The following is an 18,518-nucleotide window of genomic DNA, read 5'->3' as shown; positions in this document are numbered from 1 at the left end:
TCCATCACCTCTATAATTTTCCTCAGCTTAGACATATGTAGACGTGAGGGTCATGGGCATCTGAAATATTTTGGAATCAAAATTGTCATGTTGCAATACGAGGCTAATCAGTAGAATTGTAACTCATTCCAAACATTGAGGTCCAACTCTTTTCATCTGACAAAAGCTAGCTTCCATTTGAGGTCGTGGGTGATGCCTTAATTGGCAAGGGATTGGGGGGACGGACATTTAAGGATAATGAGTGACGCATTGGAAAAATTATCGAAAAAGCCTTAAGACTCATTATAATTGTATTAATTCAGTTCTAAATATTTTTCTTGCCAATTCAAACCTAAATCTTTTGCATTTGCTGGTCAAATTTGGTTAGCTAGTGATGACCGTTCAGTGAATGTTGACGAGATAATTTTTTAATGCTTTTTTTGATGAATTTTTAAATAATTTTGTATTTATTCATTTTTTTTCTTTCTTTTAATTTTTTTCCCTTCCTCCTTTCTTTGGCCGATCATTATCAGTCATAGATCAGCCTCGGCGGCCAATGGTGAGACTTGCCCTCGTTGGCTAGTGGTGAGGATGAGGCTTAGCCTTGGTCACCTTGGCCACTAGTGAGGCCCTGCTAGACTTTGCGAGGCTTGGCCTCGTCCAACCATGGTGAGGTCGGCCTTGCTATCACTTGGCTTGCTATGGCTAGGTTTGGTGAGGGTCAACCTTGCCATTGGATGATGAAGCTCGCCTTTGTAACGGTTAGGTGAGGTCGAGCCTCGCTAGATTTAGCAAGACCTTGCCATGGCTGGGCAAGGCTCACCCTAGCGAGTGGTCGGTGGGGGCAAGCCTCACCATTGGTCGATAAGGTGACCTCGTTGGCCCTTGCCTCTGATTGGCCAAAGGGAGGAAGATGGGAAAAAATGAAAATAAAAAAAAAAAAATTGAAAATTCTAAAAAATATTTAAAAATTGTCATGTTAGCGTTCACCGGATGGTTGGCACTAGCCAACGTTCATGTTAATGCCGATCGACCAAATTTGGCTAAATAGATTGAATTTAAAAGATTTAGGATTGAATTGATAAAAAAAAAGTTTAAAATTAAATATATATAATTGTAATAAGTTTATGACATTTCTAATAATTCTCCTATGACACATGAGATGACTAAGATGGACAGTACATCCGACTTAGCAATTGATAAGAAGATATACAAATAAATAAGAAAAAGGAAATAAAATTTGTGTATAAGCTTTCTATTTTTCCCTTTGTTTGTCCTTTCGTGATAGAAAAGTCTGTGGACAAGCTTGGATTAAAAAGACAATGGGCCCCTCTCCCTGGTCACTTGTTAGGAATGAGTTTGGGTTGGTCTACGTAAAGATCTATGGCCAGCTTGTCAGCTATAATCCAATCCTAATGTGATTTGTATATAAAATATCATACTACAATAATTCCTTTTTGATAAAATAAGAACATTGTCCTGGATGAGTCAATTCCATGTCAAGAAAGGTACCTAAGTGTCCTCATAAATAAGAAAAAAAGGATTTTGTGCATCAAACAAACTCGTGAAAGTGAGGGAAAAGTCTTTAAAAAGTCTTAAACATTTTACATTTGTGTCAATTTAGCCCTAAACATTATTTTGGTACCAATTTAGTCCTAAACTTTTTTATTTGGTGTCAATTTAGCATTTTCCGACTAATTTTGGCCGGATTTTGCTGACCGATTGGGCACCAGCCAGTTGACGTGGCACAACTGGTGTTGATGTGGACGACTTTTAATAATATTTTAATATTTTGAATTATTTTATTTTATTTTTCTTCTTTGCTCTCTTCCTCCTTCCTCTAGCTGGTTGCCCCAGAGATGATGGTTGTCAAGGCTCAAGCCCTCATTAGTGGTTGTGAGGGCAATCTCATGGTGGGTGGTGAGGGTTAAGCATCGCCAGCCATGGGCGAGGCTTGACCTCACCGAATCAACCTTGTTGGCCATGAGCGAGGCTTGACCCTCACTGGCCCAGTGCAAGACCGCCCTCGTGGCTTGGGCGGCGAGGCTGTTGTCATGGCTTGGGTAGCAAGGCTTGCCCTCGCAGCCACCAGTGAGGGCTTGAGCCTCACCAGCTATCGCCTTTGGTTGATCGCCAAGGTCTGGCGACTGGTTGTGGTTGGAGGAAGGAGGAGGAAAATGAAAAAAAAAAATAAAAAGAAAATAAAAAATTCAAAAATATTAAAATATTATTAAAAGTCGTCAACGTCAATCATGCCATGTCAATCAACTGTGCTTAGTTAGCAAAATCCGGCCAAAATTAATCATAAATGAATGAATTGGCATAAAGTAAAAAGATTTAGGATTAAATTGGCATTAAAAAAATGTTTATAACTAAATTGATACAAATGTAAGAGGTTTATGACTTTTTTAACACTTTTCCTGTAAAAGTGATGTGGGGAAGCAAATCAATATCAAGTGAGAGTACTATTAAATGTAAAATTTGTTAAGATGAATCCCATTGATCAAAATGACAAGAATCCCTTTTGATTTTTTTTTTAAAAAAAAAAAGTAAAATTGGATTATTTGTTTACGCAAAATGTTATTTTTAATGAGTGGTTCTTTTTCAATCATTTTAACCAAATTACCAATAAACCAAATGATGACTTTCCACAATACCCTTTTATACATGTCAAAATAATGATCCATGGCTAAAATCTTTAATCAATCAACGATGTGTATATTATGCCAATGCATGATTTAGCATTACTTCTCCAATACTTAACCATTACTTAATTTAGACAAACACATACATAATTCTCTTAATATCAACTATTACGGGTAGATATTGTGAGTGAGTAGTGGAGAAATAACTGCAAATGTATGATAGAGTTTCTAAATACACTCTACTTGTCAACCTAACTTAAGGTTGTTGGTCTATTAAAGGAGAAAATATCTGCCATCTCAACTAATAAATATTTGTGTGATTCCTAGGTATTCAGATTTCCAAATCTAGCTTAGGAGCCTTTTAGCTTTGTATAAGGGTCTTTGAGAATGTTATGGTTGCCTTTTATCTAAGGAACTCAATTAGTATCAGCAACTGTGGAAGTTGGATTGCATCTTTATTTTGAAGACATGCCTCTGTATTGAGTTGGTAGAGAGAAGATGCTTACCAACTATGTAGATGTTTGCGCTATAAAAGGTACTTAATTATTGAAAAATAGATGTGGAATAGTTGAGAGGGTCAAGATTATTGTGATGTAGAAGCATGATAAATGACGCATGTTGGTCATATGCGTAAGTTGTGCGCTTTGGCTTAATATAATAGTAAAGATATGCGTTTTAATTAAATGCATGTGCTATTTTGGTGTCCTCATGAACCCATGTTGCATTAGCTATTTTGTCTCATCTTTTGTATTTTATAATTGATATGGTGACTTGTCCATCTAAATTTTGTAAAATTAATGAGGAAAATATTTGATCTTGCAAATTAATTTAATGCAAAATCACCATAGCAATAAGTCATGAAGAAAAAAACATTAGGAATTATTGTAGTTTGTTCTCTATGTTGGTAACTCCTCAATGAGAAAGCTAGCAGCAAATTATCTATTAATAATTGAAGAATAATAGAGTTAGTAGTTGCTTACATGCTTGATTATTTCACATAAACCCACAGTATTTATGAATAAACAATTCAATTGCACGTAAAACTTATAGTACAATATAAAACAAAAGCTCTTCATACAGTTGATCCAATAAGCGTTTTTGACATTTTTTTCTTCTATTTAGAACCCAACTCTTTCATCTAAAACCTAGTATTGAACTCTAGTATTGAACTACCTCTTCGACAGATCAATTTCATACAAAATCTTAATTGTTATCAATATGTCATCGACAAATAATAATACATAAATAAAAAATCTATCCTCCAATTTCCTAAAGTAAGCTATCCAACTGACTTTTGAATAGTCTTGACTAGCTATAAAAACATCAAAACAATTATATTACTGTTTAAGAGGCTGTTTCAATCCATAAAATGATTTCTTTAGTAAAAAAACATGGTCTTCCCTATTTGGAATAACAAATCCTTTTGGTTGCCTTATGTAAATCCGCTTCTTTAACTCATCATGAAAAACTGGCATTTTCACTTGCAACTGTCCCAACTTGAGATCTTGTGTAGCAATTAAGACAAGTAATATTCAAATATAAAAATGTCTTACAATAGGAGAAAGCACCCCGTTGTAACCAATGTTGTTCTCTCATCATGTACATCATTTCGCAACAAGTCTCACCTTATACCTCGATGCCCTCCTTCCATTTGTGAACCTACTTGTTTCCAATGATGTTCTGGCTCTTGGACACTCTAACAAGCTCTCATGTCTACTTCCTATGAAGTAATTCCATTTATTCACTTATAGCCTCTAGCTACTATAACTATCGACACTAGCTATCGCCTCATAATAAGACAAAGACTAATTTGTTTCTACCTTATCCCTCTACAACCAATGCAAAAGTAATATATGTATAATCACAACGTATTGGTGACCCAATTTGCCTTTTCTGTCTACTTGTGACTAGAGAGTGTTACAATTTTGCTAACTGTTTAATATCACTAACTTTAGAAGTTATGGACTTATCTGCAGTCTTAACCTTTGTTATCTCACTATTAACACCATAATATGTTTGCTCTACTAATCTTCTGTCAAAGCATAACAGTCTTATTGAAAATCCCATTTCTTTTTGGTGGTGGGTTGTTCGAAAATCATATCTTTGTTAATGAGAAAATTAAGTGATCTGGGATAAGTGCGCCATAGTCGGAAGCCTTTGATCTCTTGTTTGCATAACCAAAAAAAAAAAAAAAAAAAAAAATCGAAACCCAAATTGAAGCGTCAAACTTCCCGAATTCTTTACTTTTACCAAGACTGAAAAGTTTCGCGTATTTTTTACGCCTCTAAATAATGAGGAATTATAAGAACATAAAGAAAAGATAAGCTAAAGGATGGATCTATATTTATTTCATCCATGAATTTATCATAATAATAATTTTGAGTATTCCTTGCGCTCAAAAACCCATATGGTGCTTTTAGTTCAATATTTTTTATAAGCTTTCAATCTCCAAAATCCTTAGGAGAAATGTTAAACTATTTGACAATCGTTTTGAAATAACTTTCAAATGGAAACTAACATTGAGAAGGCTGAATGCCCAATATTAATTAAGCTTTTTGATCAAATGCTGAAATTCATTTTTTCTTTCAAAACTACCTTCACCCATTCTTCAAATTTATGATTTTGCCATTGTTATTATTTTTTTAAATGCTAAAAAATAAAATATATATAATTTAAAAAAGGACTAAAACGGTCGCATATATTTGATTTTTTTAACATTATTATCAAAATTTATATTTAAAAATTTGCATATATTATTTTTAAAATTTTAAACAAATAAAAAAATTAATATTGTTCACTCAAAAAGCTTTTAAAATATATTTTCTACTAAACGATATTTAAAAAAAAATATTTTTAAAAATATAATTTATCAAACGATTTTTGCATTTACTTAAAATATTTTAAGTTAAATTGCTTTATATTTTCTAGCTTTCGAAAAAAAAAAAAAAAAAAATACTATAGAAGAATCGATTGAAGAAGAGCCCCGAGGCTGTTCCTATTTGGCCCAGGAAAAGGTCAGAGTCTCTTTCCATTGGTCGAGTGGGGGCCCACTGAGTCTAAGTGAGATAATGTTTTCCCACTTGTCAACGTCCCATAGGTTGCGGACGCAATGGTACGATGATGTCCACAATTTATAGTTTAGCGTACGACCTTTTTCTCTTTTTTTTTTTTCACCCGTTTCGTTTCTTACTGCTCTCTCTTTCGAAAGTCCCACAGGCCACGACAGCCGAAGCTGAAACCCACTTGCGAAATATACGGTTTTTTCGAAAAAATACAAAATATCTTCTGTCTCTCTGTCTCTCGCTCTCTCTCTCTCTCTCTCTCCCCGTATCTATCTTTACTCTCTTTTTCTTATTTTTGTCAAAACAAGATTATTCTTCTGCTTCTTTGAATCTTCAATGTCAAATTGACTATGCCTTTTCGGTTGAACTTGAATGCTTTGCTTTCCTCCTTATTTCTTTCCTTTTTTGTTTGTATTTCCTTTTTATGGGTAGCTCACACCATATTTGCCCTGAGTAGAAGATCGTTGAATTTGGAATAATAAGATTTTTTTTTCTTTTTATGTTTGTGGCCAAAAAATAAAGAGAGAGATCCATCAACTGCCAAATATCCTCTGCGTTCGTTCCAGTTTTTTTGCTTTTGTCTTCGCCCTCTCATCCCTCTTTAGGGTTTCTGACTTTATTGTGGTTCCTTTTCTGACGTAGAGTAGAGAAGCTTCCCCCTTTAATACGCTGGGCAAATCTATGATTCTCCGACCTTTGATTGTGAAATCTTTATCCTGTGTTTTTGCTTGTGTTCGAATGATGGTATAGTTCATGTCTGTTTAAAAAAAAAGGAAAGTGTGATTTGTCTTGCAGTGTTTTCAGTGGTTGAAGCTGCCAAAGTCCCTGGTGAGTTGTTATTTTTGATCGTTGAGGTATATTTATTATGTTCATCGCTATGTTTATACTTCTCATTCTAGGGTTGATAACCATCATGTATGTAGGAAGAATTAAATCATGGTGAGAGGCAAGGTTCAGATGAGGCGAATTGAGAATGCGACGAGCCGGCAAGTCACCTTCTCAAAGCGCCGGCCTGGGCTACTGAAGAAAGCTTATGAGCTCTCGGTCCTCTGTGATGCCGAAGTTGCCACGATCATCTTTTCACAGAAAGGAAGGCTTTACGAGTTCTCAAGCAATTCCGAGTACGTTCACATACTGATTTTATAATTTCACTGAGCTGATAATGGGAAACGTGATCGAGCCATGTTAACATTCTTATGTCCAAAATGAGGGCATATGCACATATATACGCTGTGTTTGTGAAGTGCAAATATGAGACAGCATCATGGCATGGTTTTATTCCCCACTTATTCTCCTTTTTTTTTCCTACCATCTTTGGTTTTGGTCAAGCGTTCAGTGCTATTCCCCTTCGATCATGATGACCAATCTAGTTCCCATTTTTGGACAATTTTTAAAAACAATGAATTTTATTCAATTATCCTAGTTGAAATTAGCTGAGGAAAGGAAGTATGAAACTATAAAATCTTCTCTTTCGCATTTTTTTGAATAGTCAATGCACTGGGGTGTGCTTAATCAAATGGCTAGATGTGGGGGATTAGCTGATCAAAGGCATTCATTGTGTACGCCGTGGCGTTGGAGTTGGACTCCCTCTTTCTTAATGGTTCTTCTGAGGAAACGAATAGTTGAATATCTTGCAAGTACTGATCTCCTCCAGCTACTTCACATGTTAGGATTGTTAGTACTTTGTCTTGGGGAATGAAAACATAATTTAATGTTAGTGAAACTAGGGACTGATATTGTTTGGTCCTTCTGGTTTTGACAAATAACAGTTCAGCCTTCCCCCCAATTCCACATTGATATGAAATGAACACGCCGTGTAGTGTTCCCTTTTGAAGCGTTATAGGTTTTAAGGCTGCTTCTATAGATTGATCTCCATAACTAATTCTTGGGGCATGATGATTAAGCATATTTGCAATTAGGTATTATTCTATTCGAAGTAGATCTTTTCCAAACAAATTTGATTGCTTGGAAAATTGTTGAAGAAAACCAAACTTAAGTTGAAAAAGGTGAAGTCTTCAAACCATACCTTGTTTGATTCAGTTCGTCATAATTATACCACTTAGACGTGAATTAAGTCTATTTTATGTATACTATGTGATAATAGTTATCTTACAAATCATACATATTCATGTTTCAAGTTTATAACCATGACACAAGGCAAAAACTAGAAATTTCATATGAAACGCATTATATTGGTCAGGAAATCCAATAATGAATTACCTATCTACCACCATAATCAAGAAGCATTACAAATTGCAGTTCATTGAATCGAAACTGAAAGCATAATTAATCTCTTTTCTGAATCAAACAAAGCCTGAAAAAGATTTTCAAGTTGATTTTTTAATGGTACTTTAACCCTAAGCAAAAGCCTGTGAAACAAGTCCTGACATCTTCAACTTCAGGTTCTTTTAATTATATGGTGCTTTGGAAGGTGAACAAGATTTTGGGCTTGACTAGATTTGTGTAGTGGTGATTTTATGGGATCAAGTGCATTCATCAGTATAATAGATAAAGGCTACCATGACGCAACACACTGATCTCTTGGATTTCTTATTAATAGAGTATTTCTGTCCAAAAGTGACTGAAATTGTACATGTTTGCAATAGTTGCTCCACCATGTATGTAGTCCTTATTCTTCATTTACGGAGAAAAAAAGTACTTGAAGTCACAAGTTAAATGGAGGTGCAACTGCTTGCTCTTACAATTTCTCTCTGAAGTAGTGAGTCCTTGTACTGCTTCACAATGATTTTACGAGCATCATATGCTGTTCTTACTTTTTAATGACATGGAGGGGCATGTAGATTATATTGAAAGACTTTGGGCTTGGGCAAAAAACATTGCATTAGTTCACTCTGTGCTCACATTTAAATATACTTCGTGTGCGCACATAATATACTTTTATGATGTGAAATTGAAAATTTATGCTAAAATTTGAAGAAAAATATTGGCGGCATAATTATTGATGCTGGAGCGTTCCATTAATTCAGAACTAGTAAAATTAGGAGACTTACAGCCAACTACATTTGATTCTCATATTTTCAAAGTATAGTAAATGTCATCTAAGTTTCCGGCATCCTTATCTAATTATAGTTATTTTCTAGTAAGACTAGTTCTGTCTTTCCTATGAGTCTTTTTGTCTTTTCACTGAGTCTTGGTAATTACTCATGCTTGAAGGGTTGTTCCAAACTCATCTATATAAGCATGCCATGATGAATGAGGAGGTAGACTTGTTTTGATTCATATATTATTTAGCCTTTGGCTTGAGAACAATAAGGATTTTTTGTTTTGCTCTTATCTCTTAGATGAATTCCTACGAGTGGCAAGTGACCTATTCATTTAAGTTCTCATTTGTGCAGAGGCTTATGCTCCTTGCATATTCTGTTAGTGAGTGATGGTGATACATTTTCACTGGAAGTCATGCATGATTCACAAAAATGATCATTAATTTGTTTAATGTTTGATTACTTTAGTTTTGATGATACCTGATTAATTTGGAGAATGTATTACCAGTGGCTGAGCTCATATGTTATCTTTGCAAATTTTTCAGAATCCGAAAGACGATTGATCGATATCGTAGATCTACAAATGATGCGGCTATGTACCAGGCTAATATAAAACAAAATATTCTGGTCAGTTCTCTAACCTTTCCATGATAATACATTAGGTGCATTCGTAAGGAGTACAGTGAGATTCTCAGTTTAATTAAACACGTTGCCATGTTTGTTAGTCAACAGAAGTCAATAACTTCGGAGTAGTAATATTTTAACTATTCAAGCACATTATGTAGAGGTTAAGCAAGTTGAGCAGTTCGATTTTTATTCATTTTGCTGTATCTAAGAAAGCAACTTCATCTTTTTTTTTTTTTTTGGTGCTTTCGTGTGTGTGGGGATTAACATATAACATCACATTACGTAACTTTTTTCAGGATGGGACTTACAAAGAAGTCTATATACGAAAACAAATGGCGAGAAATCCTATTTCCCTAACAATCTTAAAATATATACTTGTGTATGCTTAAATAGTCTCCTTGTATGCAAAGAATCACGCCACAGTCTACCTGCATACATGATTTAAATGGATCACTAGAACCACAAAGTAGGGATCATACTAATGATGATGATATCCTTGTACAAAGAGGGATAGAGTCAAGTGACATTCAACTTCCGAATACATCTTTAATGTGGTAAGTTTTCTATTAATGAGAGGGTGTATATGTCCAAGATAAGCTGCGGATACACTTACTTTATGCCAAGTCAATTGTTGAATTTCTTTTTGATCATTTCAAGTGAAACCATAGAATGAAGAAATGAGTAATTAATGAGAACGACAGCTCCTGGCTTGACATATTGAATTACTAGTCAAATGCTAAATCTAAATATACCAGGCTCGATAGAACTAAGATGACGAATGGTTATGCATCCTTTTTGCTAATTCTTCATGTTAAAAAAAATTGTATCTCTAATTCACAATTCGCAGGTCGCAAGGGACTACTTTACAGCCTTTGTTCTATGAAATATCTAAATAGATATAGAAAAGTTTGGATCATGAACCTTCCTATTTCCTGCAGATCAATGACTTTTTCTCTTTGAATCTCTTTAGAAATTCACTTTCATAATTCTCTTGTTTGATGAAGATGCTTCTTTGTGTGGTTTATTGCATTGCAAGAGATGAAAAGATATGATCTCAATTCTCAACGTGTTACTACATACTTTTGAATCAATTCCCATTTGATCTCAATATGATCTTTTGGGTCATTGAGTTGTAGAATTTCACAACATCCATACTCACTGAAGCTTGGTAAGAACATCAATATTCAAATATCAACTTAGTAAATCCTTGTCTGCATCAAGTTTATATCTCTATTGATGGGAACACTAACGTGGAAGGCACATTCATGGATACATCTTTTGGCGGAGTTATAGCGAAACACGTCACACTTTGGAAAATACATAAACATGATACCTGTGCTTTGGCACATGAGAGCTGCTTCATGGTTCTTAAGCATGAGGAATGCTAGGAGTACTTTCTGAGCTGATTTACCAAGTGACATGGCACTCTATAAGTGTTGTTTCATTGCAAGAGATGAAAAGAAATGACCTCAATTCTAAGTGTGTTATTTTAACCTTTGGAATCCGTTTCTACTTGAGTTTGTTGTGATGATGTCTATTATATTGGGGATAAGTCATGAACTATAGCCACTAATGAAGGCAACAATATCAAACGGGCCGATGTTATTAGAAAGATTTGATGAGGATGGTCGTTACTGGCTTGTGACACGGAGGATTCAGATTCTTCTTTTAGTTAAATTTTGTGGTAGTCTTCTCAATTAGGATTTGAGTACCATCAGGATTTTATTAAATTTTCTACTTATGTCACAAATGGGATATTAAATTCTTTTGTAGATAAATTCTATTTCAATTCTCTTTCTTTCTTGGAGCCTTCCTAGCAGGAGTATGATTAATCCTAGAAGGGTTTATAAGGATGATTTTAATTCTTTCTTGTGTGATGGATCTGAAGTGGGAAACTTTTGAAACCCTAGGTGAGATGCTTAGAAAGTATAGATGTGATGCCAGAAGAAACTTACTCGTTTTGAATCGTTTGTTCTCTTCAAGTTTTCTTCGAAGCTCACTATTCAGGACATATCATCTCTACCATTATAAAAAAAAATGATATAATGGATGATATCTCCCTGAGCAGTGAGTTCAATTTAATAAGAACTTGAAGAGAGTTTTCTATGGACGAGAACTCAAAATAGTTAATTTTTTAGGCGTCAGACATAAAACTGCCTGAGTGTCACAAATGGGGTTTCTTAGGCATCACATGTAAGAGTGTTATCACATCAAGAATTAAAAAAAAAAATTACTAAATTATTCTAGAAATCCTACTCTTACTTAATATGGGAAACTTCTCAATAAGGAGCCCGATTGGAATAGGAAACATCTATACAAGAAACACAATGTCCCACTACTGGAATAATGAACTTAATTAAATCCTAACCGTGCTCAAATCTTAATTGATAAGATTGCTATTTCAACTAGAAGAAGAATCCTAAGCATATTCAACTCTTATTTGTGTTGTTGATTTTCATCATCCATTGTCACCAAAGCTTAGTGAAAACGTCAATATTTCAAATTTCAAGTTCGTCGTAAGTCTTTTTGTCTGCATTAACAGAATATGACCATGAATGGAGGCAGCAACTTGGAGGGCACATTCATAAATACATCTCTTGTCTGGTTGATAGCAGTAAACGTTTCACTTTGAAAAAATAAAAATAAAAAATAGAAATTACAAAATTGAACGTTTACAAGGTTAAATACATATACGTGATACATGTGCTTTGGCACAATAGAGATGCTTCGTGGTTCTTAAGCATGCCAATGGTGGGAATACCATCTACATTGGTTTGCTAAGCGATGTGGCATTGCATAAATGTTATTTAAGTTAGTAAACTCATTCAAGTACCTAACAGGATTTTTTTTTTTTTGGGTCATAAAGTAAAAAAATTTAGGAGACAAGTCTTAATATGTCTAGAGTTATTCTTTAAGGATGCATTACCTCTCGTGAACCGAATTCTAGAAAACTTATCCAAATTTCACACTTTACAGCAAAAGTCAAGTATCTCAAAATGTTAGTCTAGTACAGGTGGGAATAATTTGAGAGAGCTATCAAAGCTGTGCTATCAAGTGCTGTTATGGTTAGATAAAGGACATGTAATATTATTGCAAGCCTTACCACTCTTATTCATGTGGTTTGGCAATGCCTGGGAAGCAGAGAGGAGAAACTTCTGATATGTAAAGAGAGACAAGTAGGTTTCAAGTTAATTTTAACATTAAAAGTGCTATTTTGGTCTTTGTACATGTCCTTAGGACATTGACTGGTCCTCTAAAATGATTTCAGCTTCTGAAATCCCACTCATCATCCACCACTTTATGCCTCAGAAATGCCCTCCTTTGGCATTTTTATCTTATTGTTTTCTTGAAGGAAGCCTTAAAATTGATTGTTGCTGTGAACGTATTTGTATGTATTTGCAGATTGTAATAATACTGAACTGTGTTCTTGATAAGAACCCTACTTTTGATCTCAAGAATTAGTGAGGTGGTATGCCATAGAATTGACTATGGCAGCTACAATTTTTGTGAGAACATTAGGGTTCTTATACTAGCAATCTTAGTTTTGCAGGATCCTGTGGTGTCACAGATTTGTTCACTATGATCGGTTTTATCCATTACTAATTTCAAATTTGTTCAATTTGTATTGTTCCATTCACTGGATTCATAAATATCACAATCTCCATATATGTGCAGCGTCTGAAGCAAGAAACCACTAATATGGAGAGGAAGATTGAGCTTCTTGAAGTTTCTCTACGGTCCACAAATTTTGAGACTCTCTTATATATTGTGGATTGAAATGGATTCTTGATATCTAATTCCCTAAACTATGGTACTCCTTTTCTTTTTTTACATCAGGAAGCTATCAGGACAATGTCTTGGATCTTGCTCGATGGATGAAATCCAAGAGATAGGGGATCAGCTCGAGCGAAGTTTGAGCAGCATTAGGGAAAGAAAGGTACATGTGTCTTTGGCATATTTGTCCTTTTCTCTGAGCAAAGTAGATGTCTTGAGAACTTTCATCGAGTAGCCGTTGTGTTTGGAGGCATGGATATGGTGAGAAGGGAAAGAAAACAATGAGAAACAATTTCCCTCAAATGAAAACACCAATTTCCATAGAGACCCTAATCGCATTGTAAGATTGGAAGTGAATCGACTAAAAACGTTAAACTTGGCATCTGAAAGGAGAGATTCAATTTTCTCCGAGCATACATGGCATTGTCTACCTTATATGAAAGCATGAAAGCACATTTACAAATCACCCTTTTTCTTCATAGTTATTGACCTCTTCTTTTTTTGCCAATAAACAAGGAAAAGATCATGATTATTCTTCTATCATTATTTTTCCCAGAGTTATTTGGACGACTCTATTGTTGATCTTTCCAAATTAAATTGGATAGTTTTTGATAAACCTATGAAAGAGTTGTAAGTGACATAAAACCATGATAATTTTTTTTTTTAGTTACCTGATTTCTAGGTGACTTATTGGTAACTTACTTACACTTTTATGAAATCACCAACTCTTTTCAACACTGTGCAATTATCAATATCTCTTATTTTTTGTTAAATTTTATTTATTTTTTCTTGCCATTCCTTTAAAGTTAATAGCTCTTATATATATTTGCAGATATTTATTTGTATAATTTATAGACCTATGTTTTGCTTAAATCACTAACTCTTTTTGGGTTACTAACTCTATTTGACTAACTTTATAGACTTATAGACTTATTTTTTTGGGACTAACTTGCCAACGTTCATACGGTCTTTCTTAGTGCAATTTTTCCTGCTCTAACCCTTCCTTTGACTACTCTTGAGATAGAGTGGAAACATTGTCTTATGGTGGAGAGTGACGTCTTCTCTTTCTCTTTTGTTTTACTTGCCAACAACTTCAGCAGATCTTTCTTCTCTTTATTACTTTCTTACTTATAAAATAGATTCTGTTGAAAAAAATACTCTCACTCGTCTTCACCCTTCACTTATGAGACTCGTGCACACATAAATATTTGCCTTACTTATGAACCCAACTAGAAATTACCAATCATAATTATAGGAGTTACTAACTTTTCTCTGATTAAGTAACCAACTAATTCGGTGTTACCAACTCTTCTTTGATTAGTTAACAAGTTTATTTGGTTTGGTTAGATAACTGGCTTTTCTTCTCTGACAAAAAAAAAGTCATCGATCATTTTTTATAAATGATCAATCTCTCTTATTTTTTTAGTAAATTTTATTTATTTTTTTCTTGCCATTCCTTTAAATTTATTAGCTCTTATATATATTTTCAGATATTTCTTTGTATGACTTATAGACCTATGTTTTGCTTAAATCACTAACTCTTTTTGGTTACTAACTCTATTTGACTAACTTTATAGACTTATAGACTTATTTTTTTGGGACTAACTTATGGTCTTTCTTAGTGCAATTTTTCCTGCTCTAACCCTTCCTTTGACTACTCTTGAGATAGTGGAAACATTGTCTTATGGTGGAGAGTGACGTCTACTCTCTCTTCTGTTTTACTTGCCAACAACTTCAGCAGATCTTTCTTCTCTTTATCACTTTCTTAGTTATAAAATAAATTCTGTTGAAAAAAATACTCTCACTTGTCTTCACCCTTCACTTATGAGACTCGTGCACACATAAATGTTTGCCTTACTTTATGAACCCAACTAGAAATTACCAATCTTAATCATAGGAGTCACTAACCTTTCTCTGACTAAGTAACCAACTAATTCTGTGTTACCAACTCTTCTTTGATTAGGTAACAAGTTTATTTGGTTTGGTTAAATAACTGGCTTTTCTTCTCTGACCAAAAAAAAAAAAAAAAAAAAAAAAATTCATTGATCATTTTTTATCAATGGTTTTTTGACACTTATTCACACAAATTGATACTTATTAACACGAAAAAAAAATAGCCTGCACTCTTTGGCACGAAATAATAGAATACCATGAGTTTTTTTTTTTTTTTTTTATTATATTAACCTTGTCGATTTCCATGTACTACTTCTCACTTGAACTATGTTTTCTGGACAAGTTGCAAAGCATCGTCCTTTCATTTCTATCATCCATCATTTCAACTTATTTTCTCTCTCTCTCTCTTTACCTTGTAATAAGAAAGGTATGGGGACAACATGCACACACACTAAAGTTAAAATATTTCTAAGGAACTCTTTTACAGGCTCAATTATTCAACGATCAGATACGGCAGTTACAAGCAAAGGTAAGTAGACAAATATGATGATTGCATATCCGATCTCATCAGGCATTGTTAATTTTCTGGTTATATTAATCTAGCAACTTTATTTGGTTTACCTCAGGAGAGGTCTCTGAAAGAAGAGAATGCAAAGCTTCTTGCAAAGGTGTCGCCTTCTTTCCCATCGGTGCTTTAATTTCCTTCCTATTACTTGCCGTGCATCATCGCTCCTGTGCATATAACCACTATCCAAAAACTTGTGAAACCTGCAATAGAATCTCTCGATAATTTTCATGTATGATCTAACAATGCAGTTTTATGATCTGCTAAGACCAGAAAGAGGGGTCTTTAATGATTAATAATGTTTTTGGCTCTAATGTTCTAATAGGCTTGTGTAGTGAAGAAGCTTCCATCAAACCAATATTAGTAGATTGTGTGCTGTACAGTTTATTGTACCGGTTAAATTTGCTGGTCATCAATTTGTCCTGCTTTCTATTAGTCCTGGTGTTAAAACATTTAAAGAGTGCTGCAACGTTATCAGTTTTTATGAAAAGGACAATACATAATGAGATATACTTAATTTCAGGGTTATGTACTGATATTTATATTGAACCTTTCTCTATCCGTAAGAAGTTTTTTTTTTTTTGATAGCATAAGTTAGGATGAGCAGATAGGTTGAACATCACCGAAGAATTCTATGATCTTGAGACCGTATGATCTGCTTGAAACTTAATACTACCTCTAAGCTACTAATCCCAGTTGAGAAAATTATCACCACACTGATAAATTTACTGTCACAAGATACGATTCTATTTTTCTTTTTTACATGGAATTGTAGACAAACTCAAATCTCTGTGTCCTTCTATGATCCCGCACTTGATCTGTTAAGAAAGTGATTGACTCCACAATGGAAGTTACTAGTACAGAGTTACGAACTCATGCTGGGAAAACAAATTATAGGGGAATTGTGATCAAGAGACAACTGTGTATTGGACTATAGGACTGTAGGACTGTAGACGGACCCAAATCTCTGTGTCTTTTTGTGCTCCTAGACCATTACTTGATATGCTTGGAAAGTTACTGACTTGAAAGGAAAAAGGTTACTAGCAATAAGTTAGTGACCTACGTTGTGAATATCGCAATTTTGAGAATATTTATTTCACGGATGAAAATATTGGGTTTTCCAACTGTGGACTATAGATGCAACAAAAGTTCTTAGTGAGCACATTTAGCATACATAATCACTTTTCGAGCTTTTTTTTTTTTTTTTTAATTCTTGTCTTTTTCGAGAACAGAAGAGAATCACTTCTAGAGTTGTTGGGATAAATTCAAAATATCACGAAGTTAGTAATTGCCAATATGACAATAAAAATTAGTAGCACAATTTTTTGAGTAATTAATGTTGAGAAAAGTACTACCCAACTTACCATCATCATGTACAATTCTATGCTTCTAATATGGGATTGTTGAAGGACCGGAAGTTCCTATGTCTTTCTATGATTTTGTAACCATTAGTCAATTGTTTAAAAAATATTAACTCGATAACAAAAACTAATAGCGTTTTAATATGACCACTGTTGAAAAAATTACAACATAGAGTATGTTACTTTCATGAGATAGTCGGTAGTCATGTCTGGCGTAGCTAGCCACCGTTAGAGTTTTTTTTATTCTTTTTCCTTTTTTTCTTCCAACCACGAAGGAGAGAACCTCTTCTAGAGTGAGATGTTGCGAAAAGTTGAAATCTCCCAGTGACCATTAATAGATCTGAGTGCATAGACAGATGCTTCGTCACCTAATTAGATCCTATGAAAGACTTGTTCTCTTCTTGTAAATCTCAAATTGTGTTGAAGCTTTTTCCCATTTTAATTGAGTGAAGGTTTTCTAGGTTCTCCATCACCATTCAATTGCATTTGTTATTTTATTAAATTTAAAAGCATTTTGGGTGTTTTTTTTTCTTTCTTCCAATTTCAGTGTCTTGCAAATCCCGGGCAATCAACAACTCATCCGAGAGCCACAGCAATACATAGCCAGAGCAGCCCATGTACAGATGGTGAGACCAGGTTGTTCATCGGATTGCCAGAGAGTTAAACTGGTTCGCCATCACCCTAATAATACCTGTTCAATAGAATAAAATAAGAATTATGGCAATATAACTCAAGGATATTTTTACTCAGCTAGATTCCCCTTAGCACTGCCACGGCAACATATGCATGGAATTCATGGTAGTCATTTCCAAGATCCACAAGTAAGAATAGCGAAGGCAAAGAAAGATCATATTAGAAATGAATAATGACGAAGACATATTCGAGGAAGATTCGGCGAAATGAAGGAAATAACTTGCTTGCACCTTGGGCTTCACATTTGAATTACACATCGGTTGATTCCAAGAAACAAACGTCTCTGTTAAGCATATTTTTGAATTGCTTGTGTGCATTTGAACAACATCATTGGATACCTCTTTGAGGTTTTTTAACTTATTTTATTTTTCGGCTTGAGGACACCTCTTTAAGATTTTGTTTTTGGTCGGACAACCCTTAAAGGTTGGCTAAGCCAAAAAAAATTCATCCATCACCTCTATAATTTCCTTTAGTGTAGACATAGGCAGACGTAAGGGTCATGGGCATCTGAATATTCTGGAATTAAAATTGTCATGTTGCAACATGAGGCTACTCAGTAGATTTTTAACTCATCCCCAACAATGAGTTCCAACTTTTTTCATATGAGAAGCTAGCTTCCACCTAGGCTCATGAGTGATGACATGTTTATAAGGCGATGCCTTAAATTGGAAGGGGATTGGAGGGACAAACATTTAAGGATAATTAATGACACATGGGGAATATTACTAAAATTGTGTTAAATCTATTGTAGTTATGTCAATTTAGTTCTAAATTTATTTTTTAACCAATTCAATTCTGAATTTTTTGCAATTGTACCAATTTAATTTATCTAGCCAAATTGAGTCAGTGCACTAACGTAACTGGTACTGGCTATCTTGTGGATGTTGAAATGACAATTTTTAAAATATATATATATA

The 18,518-nt window shown here is 34.3% G+C and overlaps 1 protein-coding gene across 4 annotated transcripts; it reads left to right on the top strand.

Annotated features, from left to right (window-relative positions):
• The first annotated feature begins 5,919 nt into the window (after nt 1–5,919).
• Nucleotides 5,920–18,048, top strand: LOC104424376 (MADS-box protein AGL42). 4 transcript variants are annotated; one of them, XM_039304824.1, is made up of 9 exons: nt 5,920–6,514; nt 6,610–6,807; nt 9,234–9,315; nt 12,991–13,052; nt 13,153–13,252; nt 15,470–15,511; nt 15,609–15,650; nt 17,456–17,576; nt 17,659–18,048. In XM_039304824.1, the coding sequence occupies exons 2-8, from the start codon at nt 6,623–6,625 to the stop codon at nt 17,570–17,572; spliced, it is 630 nt and encodes a 209-aa protein (XP_039160758.1). In that variant the 5' UTR covers nt 5,920–6,514; nt 6,610–6,622; the 3' UTR covers nt 17,573–17,576; nt 17,659–18,048. The 4 variants fall into 4 exon arrangements, with proteins under 4 accessions (XP_039160758.1, XP_010035071.2, XP_039160756.1 ...); XM_039304822.1 differs by having other exon boundaries at nt 5,929–6,514; nt 15,609–15,671; XM_010036769.3 differs by having other exon boundaries at nt 5,922–6,514; nt 17,456–17,984.
• Nucleotides 18,049–18,518: the final 470 nt, after the last annotated feature.

The sequence above is a fragment of the Eucalyptus grandis genome, chromosome 11, assembly GCF_016545825.1.
Source record: "Eucalyptus grandis isolate ANBG69807.140 chromosome 11, ASM1654582v1, whole genome shotgun sequence".
Taxonomy (NCBI): domain Eukaryota; kingdom Viridiplantae; phylum Streptophyta; class Magnoliopsida; order Myrtales; family Myrtaceae; genus Eucalyptus; species Eucalyptus grandis.
The sequence above is the reverse complement of the archived record's forward strand: the minus strand, read 5'-3'. Positions and strand labels throughout refer to the sequence as shown.

What these genes read in the sequence shown, in the direction of transcription:
- LOC104424376 (XM_039304822.1), top strand. Translation starts at nt 6,623, where the DNA reads ATGGTGAGAGGCAAGGTTCAGATGAGGCGAATTGAGAATGCGACGAGC. An exon ending in ATATAAAACAAAATATTCTG is followed by an intron (nt 9,316 to 12,990) that starts GTCAGTTCTCTA and finishes ATATATGTGCAG; the next exon opens with CGTCTGAAGCAAGAAACCAC. An exon ending in TACGGCAGTTACAAGCAAAG is followed by an intron (nt 15,512 to 15,608) that starts GTAAGTAGACAA and finishes GGTTTACCTCAG; the next exon opens with GAGAGGTCTCTGAAAGAAGA.